At 36.3% G+C, this 20788-nt stretch overlaps 1 protein-coding gene across 1 annotated transcript in view; it reads right to left on the bottom strand.

Annotated features, from left to right (window-relative positions):
- LOC135075568 (alanine--glyoxylate aminotransferase) overlaps nt 1-4588 on the bottom strand; it is a 72708-nt gene extending 68120 nt beyond the window's left edge. The window contains exon 1 of the mRNA XM_063969987.1: nt 4544-4588. Coding sequence (XP_063826057.1) covers nt 4544-4573 — 30 coding nt within the window. The 5' untranslated portion in view covers nt 4574-4588. The remainder of the gene's footprint in view (nt 1-4543) is intronic.
- Between the last annotated feature and the right edge of the window lie 16200 nt (nt 4589-20788).

The following is a 20788-nucleotide window of genomic DNA, read 5'->3' as shown; positions in this document are numbered from 1 at the left end:
AGGAATATTGTAAGCTATCGGTTTAACTATTGTCGAGGAATATTTTAGGCTATCAGTTTAACCAATGGTTTAAGCATCAAATTAAGAAACTAATATAATTTGCTGTAGGAAGGTTTGATGCCATTTCAGATGCCTATGACGGCTAATAAAGTATGCCAATAAAAATAAAGAACGAACGAGGAAAAAGCTTAATTTATTTCAAATAATATTAAAGTAGGACGTTAATCTGTTACAAATATAGAAAACCCGGTCCTCCAAATCTAGGTATCTATTTCGATCATGATAAGGATAAATCCCAATAATCTCCCTTAACAACCCGGTTACAATCTCCCCTTTAAAATCTTAATATTATAATCCGTAGCAACCAATCGCTGAGCAATAAAACTGTCTATCTGTATGAAAATGGCAATAAATAACCGGAGCATCACCGACTGAATCATTTCCAGGGCATTTGATGCGCTATAGCTCTATAAACGAACGCAGACCGACGCCGCCTTTATGTTTCAGATAAAACGTTTACAACTGCATACATAGATATTTATTAACCACCGTTCGTAATAAAAGGGGGATAAAATGCTGTGTGGTGTTTTTTAGCAGACGCAGGACGCGATGTAATAAGAACACATGCCATGAAGTACGAGTGTTCATGAAAAAAATCTATGATTTTAAAAAAAATAAGTTTTGGGAACTCCATTGCTCTGCAGTGCGCTAGCCGAAGGGTGTGGTAGAAGGTATCCAAGGGAAAACCCAGCAGAGGCCTGTTTTGTTGCTATTATTATGATGCAACTTCATGCATCTAGAAGTTATATTCGCCGTTGGGGCAGAAAAGTTCTCGCGTGGCGACCACGGGCCGAAAGAAGTAGCGTGGACAGGACTAGGTGGACCGATGATGTCGGTCCACCATCGTGACCGACATCATCGGTCCACCTAGTCCTGAAGAAAAAGGGTGAAGGTCGTGGAAAGAACCTGGGCAGCGCAAGATCGGTGGTTATGGAAACCCTTGAGGCAAGTGGACGTCATTTAGCTGAAATGAACGAGCTACTTCCACGTCGCGTATCTCTCGTATGTGTTCTGTTTGAATCAGACAGAAGACGGTTGTAAGATCCTTTCCGCAGTTTCATACAGAATACCCTTTAGGGGGATATCCTCTCTAATATACCAAACCCTACACGAGAAAAAGTTATTAGAATACGTCTTAGAATATTATGTTCGACGAACGAAAATATACCTAGTGTACAAAAATCATAAAATTTCATGCATCAAAGGTAGTATTTGTATATTTTTTGATTAATAATTAAGCCGATTTTATATTACACGAGAAAATGTGAGCGTCTATTTAGAAATTACCAATTTTCTTGTAAGTGGGAATATTTTTTCTCATTTAGAGCCCACCAGGTGGCTGGCAATAAATTGGATTCAGTAAAATGACAAAACATAATCATATTTACCCTATTTATTGAAACGTTTACGTATTAGGGCTGTCATAAATTATAAAAAAAGGTTTTCAGAAGGTAGGTTACCTGGTAAAAATACAGACTGAAATAGATTTGTTATTTATCAAGTCAACAAACAATAAGCAAAAAAGTGGAGAAAGTACTCGTAGTCGATTTACAGTGGGATTATACCTACTTTTGTTGAAAATTCTCCTCTAAAAAGTTTAACATCCCATATTTACTTACCAACATAGCGGAAAAATATGTTGAGTTTATTAAAAAGTATGTTCATGAGACACATTTTTCACTTATTATCTTCAAAATTAGTTGAAGCAATTTTCAGCTGCACACAAGATAAATCTTTCCTAATTAATTTGATTAAGGCAGTTAAGACTCCGATGTAGCATACCAAAAATTGGCGTGTCGCCCGAGTCACGTAAGCCAAAGCAATTCCAGGCGTAATTCCTTTAAAATTACAATTTTTCTTGTTCTCCTTAAACTTATTTAACGAGAGCGACATCCCTAATTTACGACTGCGAAAATTAAAATAACGCACCGACTTGATCTCGTTTTAGGGAAGAAGCATCTTAGGGTTTTTGAACATTGAATTCCAATGCTTAAGTGAATTCGAACGGTTTGGTAATTTAGGAATTATTTTATTCTCACAGACAGTTACAGGAGGCTGCATTTTAACCAATTTTGTAAAGGATGGTTTGGGCTATACTTTCCTAAGTATGATTGAGAAGCTAGCCTCTATAGCTTTAAGGGGGGAAAAGAGCCCTGGCTGGACTGGCCGATAATTGTGCTGAAATAAATCCTTTTATTTTCTATAACTACAATCGAATATTTACCAAAGCGCTGCCGCTAAACAACTTCAATTACCTAAGCTAGCCCATTCCTTTTTTACCTAAGGTCAATGCGGTTTGGTTAATTGGTTCAAAGGGAAAGAAAAGAAAATGATTCGTCCGCCTCGAACAGTTTCCACCAGCCTCAATTTATTCGGCGCACAAACAGGAGTTGAGCTGATTCAATATTGACATTGAACGAGCCCCCAACCACAGTTGAGGCAAAAGCAGTAGGATAAGTGACAAAAATGTATGTATAAGTATGCACAAAGTTCCTATCCTTGTGGACGTGACGAGGTAATATAAAAAAATAATCTTTTAATAAAGAAAGATAATTAATCTGAAATAACAATGCATTCCGTTGATTTATGTAGAGAAAAAATTGTTGTGAAAAGTGCTCTAATCTAAATCTAGTGCGTATCTGCTTTGCTAGTAGATAAGTACGCAAAGTTTTAGGTCACGAAATCTAGAGTTTAGAATACACTGTTTCAATCGCATCTAGCTCGAAACTAAACAAAGTTTGACGAGTGTACTACGGTCTAGTACAACTTTATCTATTAGGTAATGAATAAGATAACATTTCATTACTTAGGCTAAAGGGAGGGGGATGGATTATGCATCCCTAAAAATATTTGCTATACTATACAGCTTGACTTCCAGTGAAATCCAAACAGTAAACATTTTTCAATAACCTACTGGTCTTATGTACGTTGTGTGTGCACCTAGGATATTCCCTAGCGCTTGCTCTAACTTCGGGTACGACTTTGTAGCCGTTTTTTTTAGTCGCAAACACGCAGGACCCATCGGAATACGAACGTTATTTTATCGTAGTTTGCTTAAGGACGGCCCTTCATAGGAACTTGGGTCATGAGCTCTGAAAAGGCTTAGAATTGGACCTAACAACAAGTTATACACATAAAATAACCCATTTGAATAAGTTACGATGGCTGAAAAAGGAAATTTCGGTTTTATTGTTTGTAATGGCAGTCTTTAGGGGTGGAACAGCAATAATTATGTACTCGTAATGTACTATTACGTAATTGTTACGCACAGTATCAATTTATAACTTTAAAATGACGTTTTTTTTTACAAATTAAGTTAGATAATTACGTACGATTTCTGATCATCACTATTGATTAAAAAAAGAATTTTAATTGGACCGCATTGGGTGAGAGTACAATAAATAGTACATATTTAGTGTGATTAGATTAGCTCGCATTAAGTAAATTTAATTTAAAACTTCCTTATGGAAGTTATGAAAGTAATATTTAGTAAGAGTTTTATTACTTAAGTGTGAATCTAGGCAAGTGATTGCTTAGTTAGTTTTTTTAGTTGAAGTAATTTGCATAATAAGTATTTATCTCTCAAGGCAAAATCACGAAGAATCCTCGTAAGTATTTCACGCAGTGTTTCACTCCCCGATGTTCATTACGGAGTCTGCTTCTACTTAAGCCCCTCGCTCACGGCGAATTTTTGTAGCGATTCTGTCGCGCGTACCTACAGTCGCAACGCAATGCGGTCGCTAGATGTGCTCTCGACCACATAAACACGATTCAGTCGCGATGCAAACGCGATACTGTCGCGATGCAAACGCGATACTGTCGCGATGCAAACGCCATTCAGCAATGGCTCAAAATTATTCCGACATGGTCCCGTGTTGGTGATAAAGGTAGCAGGAAGGCGCTGGATGCAGATCGCTACCAATCGTGCTATTTGGAAGTCACTGGGGGAGGCCTATGTTCAAAAGCAGTGGCTGAAATTATGACGATGGTCGCGTGTCTCTGTCACGATGCTGTAGCGCGTTAGTAGCGCGTGGCAAAGGCGACTAACGCGCGTTAGTAACGATGCTGTCGTCTCGTGAGCGAGGGGCCGTAGATTTGCTCCCTGCGGTTTTCGATATCTTTCCCGTCTTTAAAGCTTTATATCTCAAAGATGTTGCGAAAATGTTTTTAGGCAAGTATTGCTTTGTGTATTGTAATTTGTTGGCGTTGCTTTTGTGGGGAGATTGTTTATTAAATCCATTTAGCAATGTGTGTTTATGTAAAGTCTTCGCGTGAAATGATGATTGTGAAATTTTAATGCTACACCTTTTTAAATCTTTACCTACACGATTTGTTAAACTTTCATGACTTGTAAAAGGAGTTCAGGAGTAAATCGACTAATATTATACATATTCATAGATGAAAACATTAATGACACAAAAATCAAACGATTACAAAATTAATATTCCTTATTTCATATAAATGTACATAAAAAATAACTAACCTTGGTTTTCTCGAGCAGTATTTCCACCATAAAAACACTCTGAACACTTTAAAACACTTCACTAGCTTTCTTCGACACGTCTGTTCACAGCAGAGTTTGGATAGCGACTGACTGTCCGGTGCTCTAATTGCTATAAAGTGAACGGACGAGTGAGTAATAAATATAACTTGAACGAGTGAATGAATCGACATAGAGAGTTGCTGGATCTGACGTCAGTCGATATCCAATACTTGTAATTTTTTTTATTTTTAATTATTTTATTAATATCTTAACACTTGGTATTAAAGGCTCTAAAATTTTTACATGGAAGAAATCCAGTGTTGCTGTAATTTGATTTAAACATTATTTTCATAAACAAATGTACAAAAAACTCATTGACTCAGTTATAAAAATTTCAATTCACATTTCAATCGAGCCGATATTAAAGACTTAAATAAGAGATAAGCATTTGAATCGTCGGATTGATAGCTTAACACTATCTCGAAATGAGCGCGATCCGTCAAAGTCAATGCTAATCCCCCCTTAATGAGTTGAAAAGCTGTAATTGCTAGGCTTAGGACCCCTCGGGGTGACTTTGGAACGGAGTCTTGAGGTCTTGGGGTCAACTTTTGGTATAATTGTTTGCAGAGACATGTAAGCGAAAACTTATAGTCCCCGATGGTGTTAGTACCATCGGAGAATTTGTTTTAATCTAGGTATGTTCTTTCTATATTATGATACTGCGTACGCAATTACGAAAGATTATCAAAAGATACCTAGTCTATAGAATAACGTAACACTTCCAACTATCTAAAGTTGTACAGGAACACGTAGAAAAATTGTCTGAAATACTGCGACCGATGCTTCTCTCTGCATAAATAGGTGTAAAATGACAGGTATAAAGTACAGTTGATGAAAATAAATTGAATTCAAAACCTTTTTAAATGTATGAACAAAAAGTTGATTTTAAATCTAATCAAAATCAAATTGCACAGCCACCAGACAATGCCTTATGCCTTTTGCCTTTTCTACACGACTAAAAATTAAATTCGTGCTTATCTAATGTGTTGGCGATTCTACACTACAGTCGACAGAACTGTAGACTAGACATATTTATTGCAAAATATCTTTTATTACCAGACACAAGATGCCACTGTGTTTAGCTGATATTTCCTCTGTACATTCTCCACATTCACGAATCCAAAATCCGTGTGGAGGCTCGTGAGTGACACGCGAAAAGTGCATTAATCATAAGGAAGGCCGGAAGTTTTTATCTGGGTCCGGAGGGACTCCGTGCCACATTTGTCATATTTTGTCTGGCTATTCTGTTGCCAGAATGCCACTAATTGTCCTTTAAAGTCGGGCCCTAAAAACGTATTCAACTTTACCATATTTGAGGCATCAGTGTGAAGAGAAAAAGATAGTATAATATAAGGCTTTTTCCCACGGAAGCATCCTGTTTTTTGCAGGATCCTGTTTAGTAGTAGGTAATACGTATTTTCACAAGGTGGACCGACGACCTGATATAGCAGGAAGGCGTTGGATGCAGGCCGCTACCAACCGTGAGATGTGGAAGTCATTGGGGAAGGCCTATGTTCAGCAGTGGACGTCCTGTGGCTGAAATGATGATGATACGTATTTTACTAACGTTCACACGAACATCCCGCTTGCAGTATCCCGAACTAATAAACCGATCCGTAAGGATTTGTAATTCAAATTTCAAACACCCATAGGTATGTGTGCTTACACGACCAGTCTAGTTTTGCGGGATCATGCATTACTGGATCCCGCAAAACTGGATTGTCATGGAAGCGAGCCCTTATAATTATTATAACGCATACTTATTACATAAACAGATGTAAGTCGCGTTGGGACCCGTAATTCTCTATTAGGTATGTAGGTACATACTAGAGTGAAAACTAAATAAGAAAAATAATATTTTTTGTTGAATATTATCCGTTTACGTCATTTATCGTGACTGAAGTCCATCAATCATGGGGATTTTTTATTAAACCCGCCCTGTGAGAATTTGATAGCGCAGAAGGGAATTATTATTTTAACGCTGAATAGTTATTTAATAACTTTTTGCAAACTTGTTATATTGTACGAGTATAATAAATATTATCACGCACTTGTGGATGGCTAACTCCGTATTCACAAACGATGTTTGCATAAGTTAAGCAGCAAATTGAACGCACAGCGTTGAATAGAGCTCTGCGATTAGTTCATGTGTGACCCTGTGCGTCCACGCGCACTGTGAGACCTCATAGTAATATTTGTGAATACCGGCGATAATCTTTTTCAATATGAAATGAGAAGAATCCTTTCATATTGTATTTAGATAAGTACCTATAACAAACTATGAACCATAGGGCGTCAATGTTTTCGTAGCATTTTCAACCATATGGATTGGGGGGCCGTTAATATAGTTAATGTAACTTTTATAACTCGAATCCTACTTTTTTTTTTAAAATGACTTAGTGAAAATATCAGGAACAACAAATATTATCTAATTTATATCAGGTTTCCATAATTATCATAATGTATCCGTACCCTTTCTAACGTTCACCAAAGAATAAATATTAGTTTGACTTCTAACAAAGTAAAATAACTTTTAAAACGGTCCCGTTACATATATTTTTCTTGCTAACAAAACTCAGTTCTGTTAGCAAGAATTCAGTTCTGAAATAGCGAGGAGCAGGGACATTCCCGTATTGTAAAGACAATATAATTCACTATACGCTGTTGGCTTTGGCGCGGATTTCTGCGGGGTTACTCCGATAAACGATATCCGAAGTTTCGAATGTTGCTATCCCTATCACGCAAAGCGAGATGTCAGCATGAGCTACGGTGACAGATAGTCCCGAAACTACGTAAACAGCGTTTCGGTGTAGCCCTGCTGAACGTTGTTTACTATCTCAACTCCTGAGGGACGGTTGAGAGAAAGGGGAATCCCAGCACAATGCTTCTAATAACAGCCCATGTCACTTTGTCAACTCTCGTTCATTGTTTCTTCGCGAGAGGTGTCATCATTTAGTGATTTTTTTCAGGTTAATCTTAATCACGCAATAAGTCTTAAGTATAATTAAAATAATTGATACGAGTGGTAGGGTAGACCGGGTACAATAGTACCACGGGTCAATAGTACCATCGGCGATATTTCTTCATACAAGCGACGTTAGGTTGTGTGCATAGCGTCAGAATATGCGCTTTTTGTGTTTCCATCCGCTCACCAGTCGGCGGCGCTTGCGCTGAGAAACGAAGATGTACAGGAAGGATTCTTGTTTTTTGCCCAGCCGCAGTAAGTTGTTACGTCAAATATATGAGCCCATAAGTTGCCTAATATGATATTTGTTACAAGGTATTGTTGTCAATAGTTTATCCAGGCTCTAAACTTTGTATCGACAGCGAATAATTGGCATTCACTGTGAAAATGACTGAATTTTAGGTGAAGTTCTCTTGACTACCTACTTGGAACAATTGTACCAGTCTCCATGGGGTCAATTGTAGCGGTACAATCAACCCCGTGGTACAATTAACCCCCGGAACCTTATTTTATACTTACTACATAATATTTTAAATTGGTTATAATAAAATAAGTTATTATAAAACATTCACGTGGTTATTATTTTTACAATTTTAGGCATACCTACCAGGCATTAAACCCTTCTGAATATGTACATTTTAGCTTAATTCAGTAAGTAACTAAGTATTTGAACGTTTTGTTTTAGATGCCTCGGCGTAAAATCAAAAGTACGGATCGCGGATCAACGGATCTATTCCTTCATGAACAGGCTTATGAAAAAATCTTGAAAGGTCGAAGCAGTAGTAGATATAAATAATCAGGGTCAATTGTACCAGGGGTCAATTGTACCCTCATACAAAAATAGATTTTTCAGTTTTGATATTTCTATCATTGTTATTATGCTTATTGTTGTTTCAGAAGCAATATCCGAGCCAAATAGATGGCATATTATGTAGAAACAGTTAGTTTTTTCGTTTTTATGGAAGAAATGTTATTGTTTTGTTTTTAAACTTAAGTGTTGATTTTTCATACTTGTTCCTAAATATTTTCGATCTCAATTAATAAATACTGATGATTGTAGGAGATTAAGAGTACAGAATACCAATAAAGGTGATGATTAGATAAACATAACTACTTTTATTGCCTCATATACTATTGGTACAATTGACCCGTTGTAGGGGTCAATTGTAACATGAGACATCGTTCAGTTCAAATTGGTTTTTCATTAAGTATTCGAAAGAATAGTTCAACTCTGCATGCTTAAATTTGTAGCTTAAGAGTCTAGTTTTTACAGCATCCTAACAGAATAAGTTATATTTCATTAGATTTCTCAATATTAAACAATTTCCAAAAAATGGTACTATTGTCCCCGGTCTACCCTACGTAGTAGCATAAAGATGCTATTATTATTACTTCAAGTCTAGAAACTTAAGTTTCACAAAATGGAAACGTTACGGGTAAGCAGTACCAGATCTTAGCGAATAATAAGAACACTAATTACGATAACCACCAAATTAATGTATATTACAGTAATACAACTTAACAAGCCACGAAATGGTTTAGGTAAAGCATTAAGTTCCCGGTAATCCTGTATGCACTCAGTTAACTAAGGATTACAGCGCCAACCATTTTGCGTTATGCCTGATTCGCCGACTGAATATTACACGCGAATCCGTGTAACGACCTACATATAGCCCATCATTAATCTAGCTATGGCAGCATACTAAGCTATGGAAATCGTGGCTCTGATTGTCATTGAGATAATTATCATCAGCCGTCTGAAGCAATACAGTTGACAGCTCATCATCATATACATTAGTGTCGCAAAATCGTTGTTATTACTACTAATATGATGCCAAAGTGTTGTGTGCGTTAAGTGTCATGGTCATAGAATAAAAGTTGTATGCCAGAGCAGAGTAAGATTTGATTTGGTAATAAGTGCAGGTGCGATTGCGGTCAAATACCTGCCTTGTCTTGCATAAAAAAAAATTAGTTTGATTTGACAAAGAAAACTAACAATCACTATTTTCTATTGTATAGTTTATGCTATATTATGTAAGATTTCAATCCTTTTACGGGGCGAAAATGCATCGACTTGCATATCTACCCTGCGGGGACCGGGTAGATCATGGGGGATTCGCCAAATCAGGAGGGCGAGGCATATCCACTTAAAATACCCAGTGCTCTTTCACTTCCTTTAAGTGGGAGGGAACTGTGGGATTTCAGACAAAGTCTTCTCTACCACAGCCCTGTGTAATATAATCGGCATAATTATTATGGTGGCCATCATCTAGGTCATAATTTCTGCGCGGTGTCCTACCTATAAAAAATTAAGTAGTTTTTATCGTTTTTCGTTACCGTCTCCGCTCCGTCTAAACAAATCAAAAATGACGTCAAGCAAGCAAATGTGCATACATCCCAACTAATATCCCAACTAATATTATAAATGCGAAAGTAACTCTGTCTGTCTGTCTGTCTGTCTGTCTGTCTGTCTGTTACGCTTTCCCGCTTAAACCTCGCAACCGATTTTGATGAAATTTGGCATAGAGATAGTTTGAGTCCCGGGAAAGAACATAGGATAGTTTTTATCCCGGTTTTTGAAACAGGGACGCGCGCGATAAAGTTTTTCTGTGACAGACAAAATTCCACGCGGGCGAAGCCGCGGGCGGAAAGCTAGTAAATAAATAAACCATGAATTCACAAAACTCATACCCGTAACAATAGCAATAAAACAAGAGATTCACTTTTGAATTCGAAATCGAAGTTAGGTTTTTGTTACGCTAATAAATAAAAGTTTCAGAATTCCAAATACAGTTTCATAGAATTTTGAGACTGAGGCAATAACGGAGTCGGTGGTGATTCGAGCTGTAGGGTGATCATAAATCTAAGGAAATAGTTGAAACTTTAACACTTTTTTTACGAGTAGATTTAGAAGCTGGTTGCACTGAAACCTATTATTGATATTGATAAAGCTTGTGAAGCACATTCAGTATCAGTAACTAGTCCTTCGATATCTTTTATAGTTTAAAAATAACCGAATGATATCACTTATTATTTTCATCCTTTATATTGTTGTCTGTCTTTTAAAACATACTTTGTTAAGGCTGGGTTGCACCTACACCTACTTTAACTAACGCCAAAAATCTGTCAAAGTCCATACAAAAAGCACCGCGTTATCGTTAAAGTTAGGTGGTGCAACTCAGCCTTAATTTATTCTCTCAATAAGCTACTAGCACTCTATTGTAACTGATTCCTGGTCACCCTACCGACAAATGTTGCAGCCGGTGGTTGCTGAGAAACTTTCGGCGCCCCACTTTTCATCGCCAGTGAAAACATTACTCCCGATTCGGCAGTTAGATAAAAACTAACAACTGTGAGCCGTGATTGATTGATCTATAGTTTGTTGTTTGCGAACTCTTTGATTTTTTTTATCTTGCATAGCAAGCAAAGGTTTGCCCACTGTAGGGCATTGGCCTCATACCCTCAACTGTGGGGTGGCTGTTGATTATTAAGTTAAGAGATATCGATGATAATTAATATTATGTTTGTTAGTGTAATATTTGATATAAATTATTATCAGTACTACTAGCCAAAAAATAAATCATATCCCATCAAAAACATTCTGTAAAAAAACTAGCCAAGTCTCGATGGAGCTGCTTGTTTATCTCTAAAAAGTAATGAAATCTAGACAAAGTCGTGCCAAGTCTATGGTTCTTTACTGCGATTTCTTTATTATTATAGTTAATGTTGTGTGACTTGGCCGTTGAAGGGTACAAAACCAGGTGCTCCATGACACCATTGCACCAATCTGTTGCCAGAACCGCTACCCATTGACGATGGAAAATTGCCACTTGGAAAACGTTGATTTAATAACCAGTGAATTGTAGGCTTAATAAAGCTGCGTATTTCAATAATACTTATGCATGATTATTGATTATCTTAATAAAGATTGTTCAACGGCAAAGATATAAAAAATATATCCTCAGCAATTCTCGGACATTATTGCCTGGTGGTAAACATACTGAACTCAGTGTACCGACGGTTTGGTGAAAATTGCGGGAACCACGGGACCGGTCGTTGCAGAAATCATTGGGTTAAGTTAACTACCACTTGACGTCTTTTGTAACATATCTTACTTAGTTATTTTCCTATGTACACTAATGTTGAAACTTTAACTAATAAATAAAAACAAGGCCTAAAACTACTTACATAATATTGAAAATAGAATATGCTAGAATACGTCTCTCAAGCTGGTCGCAACCACAATCCAATATTACAAAATATTCAAGCTATCTTAGAATAATATTCAATTCTCTATGTGTTTTGATTCGAGCTAACACGAAGTCGGAAGGGAATATACACAACTGTCAGTTCGTGAATCTTATTTCTAAAGAAAAAAGAGCCAATAGCTGTCAAAGTGCATGCACCTTAGATGCTGACCGTACCACGAAGAATCGCGTTGCACACGGTTAGTTTAACTTTGTTAACTCCAGAAACCACAATGCATTTATTCATAAGAAACTAGTATCAAAATATCCATGCATTTTAGCAATTGCATCTTTTTCATTGCAGCCTAATAATTATTATAATTTTTTTTTGTGTTAAAAGTAGTGGATCATCCAGGAAACCACTGAATATCATAAGTGCCACTTGTGGTCTAAACTGGATAAATATTTTTGATTTTGTTATTTGAACCAATATTTCAATTTTAGCCTATAATTATGCGTTTTGGTTTATGTTCATTATAGGTATAGAACTCTTGTTATTTTATGGTTTACTTCTGTACTTTGTATTCTCAATATTTTAGAAGGTACAAAACTTCCTTGAATCCATTCAGAAGGAAGGAATATCATTGAAGACATCAAAAATCCGTTTATATTGTATCTACATGTTATTGCTTACTTCCAAACCACATACCTCATTACACTTAACTCCACATTTGAAGCTCAGCTGTACCCTCAAAGGTTTCCAGAGAGCACTCAAGAAATAAAACACAAAAAGTGAGGGCCGATCGTTTTAAAATCTCGCCAGTAATGATACAGCGACATGAGACAGAGGGCGCCACTTGAACTGCTTGATGTAAAGCGTAGGACACACAACTTGATGTGTGTGCTTTGTCTCACTAAAGACTAAAGTAGTAGTATCGCTGACTTGGAAAATCCTGAATAGATTGCAGACTCAAGAATTGGACAAAAGTTTTGAAACTATCTGTACCACTGAACACGGTTGTATCTAGTTGCTTTATCTAGCATTCCATGGTGAGTAATACATAGTTAGGTTTATAGTCCAATGTAAAATTTTCTAAGTCCTTTCTAGTGTTTGTACCAGAGTGCTCAGCGTGGCGCGGTCGCTATTGCAGTTTCAATCCTTAGAAGTTTTTTTTTAGGAAAAAATGTACACTTATGTAACTATGCCGAATGCAGGCGCTGGATGCAAGCCGCTACCTACCGGGCGATGTGAAAATCATTATGGGAAGCCTATGTTCTACAGTTAACGTCCTGTGGCTGAAATGATGATGATGAAGGACTAAGTATAGAAATTTACCTGATCTAGGTACATATTATGGCATGTATTTAAATGATCTTTTTAAATTAGAAAAACGGCAAATAAAAAAATCTATTTGGTCATCTATTTTAATGATTGATCCTCTTTCTTTGAGACATAAAATAAATAAAATCGATCGATATTTTAACCTCTTTTGAACTATGCAAAAAAAAATTGAGATGTAAAAATTATATCTGATCGTTACTTGTTGGTCCTCAAAAATAAAAGAAATGAGCACCAAATATTCAATATTGTGATACTTTTTTAAATAATTCGATTTGTATAAATTATTTTTTGTCTATATCAAATAAGCAAATGTGCATACATCCCAACTAATATCCCAACTAATATTATAAATGCGAAAGTAACTCTGTCTGTCTGTCTGTCTGTCTGTCTGTCTGTCTGTTACGCTTTCCCGCTTAAACCTCGCAACCGATTTTGATGAAATTTGGCATAGAGATAGTTTGAGTCCCGGGAAAGAACATAGGATAGTTTTTATCCCGGTTTTTGAAACAGGGACGCGCGCGATAAAGTTTTTCTGTGACAGACAAAATTCCACGCGGGCGAAGCCGCGGGCGGAAAGCTAGTAAATAAATAAACCATGAATTCACAAAACTCATACCCGTAACAATAGCAATAAAACAAGAGATTCACTTTTGAATTCGAAATCGAAGTTAGGTTTTTGTTACGCTAATAAATAAAAGTTTCAGAATTCCAAATACAGTTTCATAGAATTTTGAGACTGAGGCAATAACGGAGTCGGTGGTGATTCGAGCTGTAGGGTGATCATAAATCTAAGGAAATAGTTGAAACTTTAACACTTTTTTTACGAGTAGATTTAGAAGCTGGTTGCACTGAAACCTATTATTGATATTGATAAAGCTTGTGAAGCACATTCAGTATCAGTAACTAGTCCTTCGATATCTTTTATAGTTTAAAAATAACCGAATGATATCACTTATTATTTTCATCCTTTATATTGTTGTCTGTCTTTTAATTTCTTATAATGTTGTGTGACTTGGCCGTTGAAGGGTACAAAACCAGGTGCTCCATGACACCATTGCACCAATCTGTTGCCAGAACCGCTACCCATTGACGATGGAAAATTGCCACTTGGAAAACGTTGATTTAATAACCAGTGAATTGTAGGCTTAATAAAGCTGCGTATTTCAATAATACTTATGCATGATTATTGATTATCTTAATAAAGATTGTTCAACGGCAAAGATATAAAAAATATATCCTCAGCAATTCTCGGACATTATTGCCTGGTGGTAAACATACTGAACTCAGTGTACCGACGGTTTGGTGAAAATTGCGGGAACCACGGGACCGGTCGTTGCAGAAATCATTGGGTTAAGTTAACTACCACTTGACGTCTTTTGTAACATATCTTACTTAGTTATTTTCCTATGTACACTAATGTTGAAACTTTAACTAATAAATAAAAACAAGGCCTAAAACTACTTACATAATATTGAAAATAGAATATGCTAGAATACGTCTCTCAAGCTGGTCGCAACCACAATCCAATATTACAAAATATTCAAGCTATCTTAGAATAATATTCAATTCTCTATGTGTTTTGATTCGAGCTAACACGAAGTCGGAAGGGAATATACACAACTGTCAGTTCGTGAATCTTATTTCTAAAGAAAAAAGAGCCAATAGCTGTCAAAGTGCATGCACCTTAGATGCTGACCGTACCACGAAGAATCGCGTTGCACACGGTTAGTTTAACTTTGTTAACTCCAGAAACCACAATGCATTTATTCATAAGAAACTAGTATCAAAATATCCATGCATTTTAGCAATTGCATCTTTTTCATTGCAGCCTAATAATTATTATAATTTTTTTTTGTGTTAAAAGTAGTGGATCATCCAGGAAACCACTGAATATCATAAGTGCCACTTGTGGTCTAAACTGGATAAATATTTTTGATTTTGTTATTTGAACCAATATTTCAATTTTAGCCTATAATTATGCGTTTTGGTTTATGTTCATTATAGGTATAGAACTCTTGTTATTTTATGGTTTACTTCTGTACTTTGTATTCTCAATATTTTAGAAGGTACAAAACTTCCTTGAATCCATTCAGAAGGAAGGAATATCATTGAAGACATCAAAAATCCGTTTATATTGTATCTACATGTTATTGCTTACTTCCAAACCACATACCTCATTACACTTAACTCCACATTTGAAGCTCAGCTGTACCCTCAAAGGTTTCCAGAGAGCACTCAAGAAATAAAACACAAAAAGTGAGGGCCGATCGTTTTAAAATCTCGCCAGTAATGATACAGCGACATGAGACAGAGGGCGCCACTTGAACTGCTTGATGTAAAGCGTAGGACACACAACTTGATGTGTGTGCTTTGTCTCACTAAAGACTAAAGTAGTAGTATCGCTGACTTGGAAAATCCTGAATAGATTGCAGACTCAAGAATTGGACAAAAGTTTTGAAACTATCTGTACCACTGAACACGGTTGTATCTAGTTGCTTTATCTAGCATTCCATGGTGAGTAATACATAGTTAGGTTTATAGTCCAATGTAAAATTTTCTAAGTCCTTTCTAGTGTTTGTACCAGAGTGCTCAGCGTGGCGCGGTCGCTATTGCAGTTTCAATCCTTAGAAGTTTTTTTTTAGGAAAAAATGTACACTTATGTAACTATGCCGAATGCAGGCGCTGGATGCAAGCCGCTACCTACCGGGCGATGTGAAAATCATTATGGGAAGCCTATGTTCTACAGTTAACGTCCTGTGGCTGAAATGATGATGATGAAGGACTAAGTATAGAAATTTACCTGATCTAGGTACATATTATGGCATGTATTTAAATGATCTTTTTAAATTAGAAAAACGGCAAATAAAAAAATCTATTTGGTCATCTATTTTAATGATTGATCCTCTTTCTTTGAGACATAAAATAAATAAAATCGATCGATATTTTAACCTCTTTTGAACTATGCAAAAAAAAATTGAGATGTAAAAATTATATCTGATCGTTACTTGTTGGTCCTCAAAAATAAAAGAAATGAGCACCAAATATTCAATATTGTGATACTTTTTTAAATAATTCGATTTGTATAAATTATTTTTTGTCTATATCAAATAATCTTCAAAATAATTATGTTATGGTACTTATTTTTATTAAGTTGTAGTCAAAGGATGGAAACTATTTAAAGGCGCTTGATGTTCAAAGATTTTTTTTTATTAAAAAAGCATACTTAACACGTTCACACTGCGTTATCGGGTCGAATTGACCTTAGGTGCTGGATGCGTTGGTGCGGGATGGATATATTCGGTCTTTTCAGTGGTACGAAAGATAAATATTGTTTTGCAATTGTTTCGTCAAACACAGTAAATATTTGGAAAAAAAAACTTATCAGGTCCTTTTACGACCCGATGTCGCACTAAAAGTAAACAAATATCGTTTAGTGCTTTTATCGTGTCTAATCGACCCGTTGACAGATGACTTTATGGTCACTGATCACGGTCGAGATCGGTATACTAAGAGAAAATCAACCTTGCGATTTGAAAAAAATAAAGAGGTAAAAATTATGATGTCGGGTTCAGGGATGTCAGAAGTAAGAAATTATTTTACATAGCGCCTCTAGTCCCAAACTAAGCAAAGCTTGTAATTTAAACAAACATGGCAATGTACCATTCTGCTTGCTTATTGGCCGCTAAGCCCTTGGCCAACTCAGTAACCAATGACGGACGATTGTCAATCAACCACAAAGTACCGCGTAAATTAAAAGATATTTTTTTGAAAAAGCGCGGGAAACGTCGTACTTGGTGGACGTCATTTTTCTTGCTAAAAATTTTTAAATTAGAAAAAGGATCAGATTGTTGGTTTAGTGCATAATTAAGTAGTATTCTAAGTTATATTTATTATTTTATTGTAGTGTAGCATTCACTTCTGCAGTTCTGGGTGAGTTTTAATTGCTTTTTCTCGTGATGAACGAGCCGGACGATCCTGGCGGGACAACCCCCCAGGCGTCAAATTTTGTTACTATTTCAACATGTAGCCAGTCAGGTATGGATACGGAAGGTTCTGTAATGGACACGGACGGATCTGAAAGTGCTTCTAACCCTTCTAAAAGAAAGAGAGTAGTTGTACGTAAAGTTTGCAAGCATTGTAATAAAAAGCGTAAAAGTCGTCATAACAAATCTTCTACATTGAGCCGGGTACCTAATGATTCTGATTGTTGTTGTGCAAACACAGAGAACGTAAATAGCGCTAAAAAAGTTGTTGAAAATGAGATTCCTTTTGTTACTCCATCAACTCCTGTTGCTACTCAGTCCCACACATCTGATTCGACCCCTACTGCACCTAATTCGGTAAGTAGATGCTTTTATGAGGCTACTGATGTTGCGCCCTTTGTTGTTCATATACAGAAAGAACAATCTATGCCAAATGAAAACTGTACTCTGCACCCCGTGACTGTGGGTCATTTTCTAAAACGAAAGTCTATAAGAGGTATTGTTGATGGTAGTCTGAAAAAAATAGGCAGAAATCGGATTTCTGTTGCTTTCTCTCGTTTTGAAGATGCCAATTCATTCCTTAATAATGACCTGCTTAAAACTAACAATTACAAGACTTTTATTCCAACATTCAATATCACACGGATGGGAGTGGTCAGAGGAGTTCCTACAGAGTGGAATGATGAGGACATCCTTAATAATATAACTGTACCAATGGGGTGTGGTAGAATCTTAAAAATTAGAAGGTTGAAAAAGAAGAATTTTGTTAATGGAAAGTCTGAATTTGTCCCCATTGAGACAGTTGTGTTAACATTTGATGGTCAGGTTCTTCCTAAAAGAATCTTTGTTTGTTACAACTCTTTGCCGGTTGATCTTTACATTTACCCAACAATCCAATGTTACCAATGTTGTCGCTATGGTCATGTGAAGAGTCAGTGTAGGTCCCTTCCAAGATGTTATAAATGTGGTCTTGGCCACACCGGTGATACCTGTAATGTTGAGGAGGAAAATGTATTATGTTTCTTGTGCTCAGGTCCCCATCAGGCTACTAGTAGAAAATGCCCTGAATACACACGTCAAAAAAATATTAAGGAGACAATGGCCAAAAGTTGCATTACTTATGCTGAGGCTTTAAAACTGCATCCTCCAATTAGTAAATCTTTTGCAGATGTTGTAAGATCTGGTAGCTCGACTCAATCTCATTCTCAAACTTCTGGAAATCTTCCCCAGAACTCAAAACTAAAATATGTTCCTAATAATAACCCAGGCTGGGATTCTTACAATAAAACTGTTTTAAAGAAACCTAGATCTCCGTTCAACCCAGGTAAAAGTTATGACCGAGAACAACATCAAAATATGACCAATGATTATAATACTCCGTTTGGCCCAAGCCAAAATATTTTAGGTAAAAATGACAATTCAATTACCTTAACAAATATGTCAATTAAAGAATTAATTATTACTCTAATTACCTCTTTAAATCAATCTAATTTAGTACCGTCCCACGTTGCCCTTCAAAATAATGATCTCGTAGTTGACCTTAGTTCTATTGCTGATGGTAAAGTTCTCCCTAGCAGTTCAATGGAACTGTCGAAGCATTAACAGTAAAAAAAGTGATATATTACATTTAATTAATGAATTTGATCCCTTTTTAATTGCCTTACAAGAAACCTGGCTCCGTCCAGATTCTAATTTTAAAATTTCTGGTTTCTCTTGTGCCAGAGAAGATAGATATGATAATTATGGTGGAGTAGCTTTGTTAGTCCATCACTCTATTCCATTTACATATATTCCTCTCCCACCACACAATAATGATTTTTCCATAATAGCTGTTTCTATAAATAACACTAGTTTTGTGTCGGTTTATATTCCTCACCCGTCAACTGCTATATATGATGAGGTAGAACAAATTCTTAGCAACATATCTAGGCCTATTATTATCATGGGCGATTTTAATGCTCAACACCAGTCATGGGGCAGTAGCAATTCCAATTACTATGGCAATAGAATTGTAGATTTTCTGGATAATAATAACTTGTGTATTCTTAATACTGGCAATGCTACTCGTCGTACCCAGCCGCACGAAGGTGTGAGTGCTCCTGATTTAACTATATGTAGCCCAAATCTTGCTTCCTCTTTAGCCTGGTCCACCCTCCCTTCCACCTATGGGAGTGATCATTTTCCAATTGTCTTTTCTTTTCCTGATATTAATAAAATTAATACTAGACGCCCTCCACGATTCAAATATAAAACTCAAGATGTTGACTGGAACCGTTATAAAGAAAAAGTAGAACTGAAAATTCAATCACTGCCTGTAGTTCAAAATGATAATTATACCTATTGTGCTGAAGCACTAGCATCTGTTTTAATAGAAGCAGCAGATGAAGTTTTTCCTGTAAAAAGTAGTAATAGAAGTAAATTACCCCCTCCCCCTTGGTGGGATAGCGAATGTACGGCCGCTATTAAAAAGAGAAAAGAAGCCGAAAAATTATATTCTTCTTATTCTACAGCCGAAAATTTTGATAATTTATCGAACGTAATTAATAGTACTAGAAAACTATTTAAACAGAAAAAGTGGGAAAGTTGGAGAGCTTTTTGTCGTTCCATTTCACCTGATACTTCGCCATCTGCAGTTTGGACCAATATAAGGCGTTTTCGTTCAGCATATAAACCACCTACACCCAAGCTCCTTCATGAACCACTAATTGAACAATTTTTAGATAGTCTTGCCCCTTCTTTCGCCCCCCAAGATCTTTTAATTCCAAATGAACAGTTTTCTACTAATTCAGATCAATCTGAATTAGGCAATCCTTTCAGTCTTTCAGAGCTGAAAGGTATTCTTTCATATGTGAAAGATTCTGCACCTGGCACTGATGGAATTCCTTATTCTTTTCTGGTCAATTTAAATGATTCAACTTTAACTTATTATCTTTCTCTCATAAATTTTATAATGCAGTCCGGAAACATTCCTTCTCATTGGAAAATTCAAGAAATTATTCCTATCTTAAAACCAAATAAATCTCCATCCAACGCTGACTCTTATCGCCCAATAGCATTATCCTCTGTTCTTTTAAAATTAGCTGAGCACCTTATTAAAAATAGACTTGAATGGTTTGTAGAAAGTAAAGGTCTACTGAGTAATTTCCAGTTTGGCTTCAGAAAAGGTAGGAGCACTGCTGACAGTATTGCCATTTTTATAACCGACATCAGACTAGCCTTCTCAAATAATGAACACCTTCTTGCAGCATTCCTAGATATATCAGCCGCCTATGATAACGTAGTGTTATCAATCCTCAGAGACAAATTAATAAAATTAAATGTTCCTTGTATTTTAATAAATTTCATTATAAATATTTTAGTTGGACGTAGTATTAATATTGCATGTGACGATTCTACAAAATCTAGAATTTTATGGAATGGATTACCTCAAGGGTCTGTTTTGAGCCCACTACTTTTCAATATATACTCGTCGGATTTAGAATGCTCTTACTCTCTCACACTTAACTCTTCTTTACACTTGCTTAAGTCATGGCTGGATAGAAACGGCTTAAGTCTTTCTGTTGCAAAAAGCTCAGTTGTACTTTTTTCCCGAATGCGTCGCCCTCCTCCAGTATTAGTTGAGTATAACAATTTAAGTATTCCGGTTAATAATGAGGCCAAGTTCTTAGGTATAACTTTAGATTCGAAACTTACTGGAATGTCACATTT

The sequence above is a fragment of the Ostrinia nubilalis genome, chromosome 10 (genome assembly GCF_963855985.1).
Source record: "Ostrinia nubilalis chromosome 10, ilOstNubi1.1, whole genome shotgun sequence".
Taxonomy (NCBI): domain Eukaryota; kingdom Metazoa; phylum Arthropoda; class Insecta; order Lepidoptera; family Crambidae; genus Ostrinia; species Ostrinia nubilalis.
This window is presented reverse-complemented; position numbering and strand designations above follow the sequence as displayed.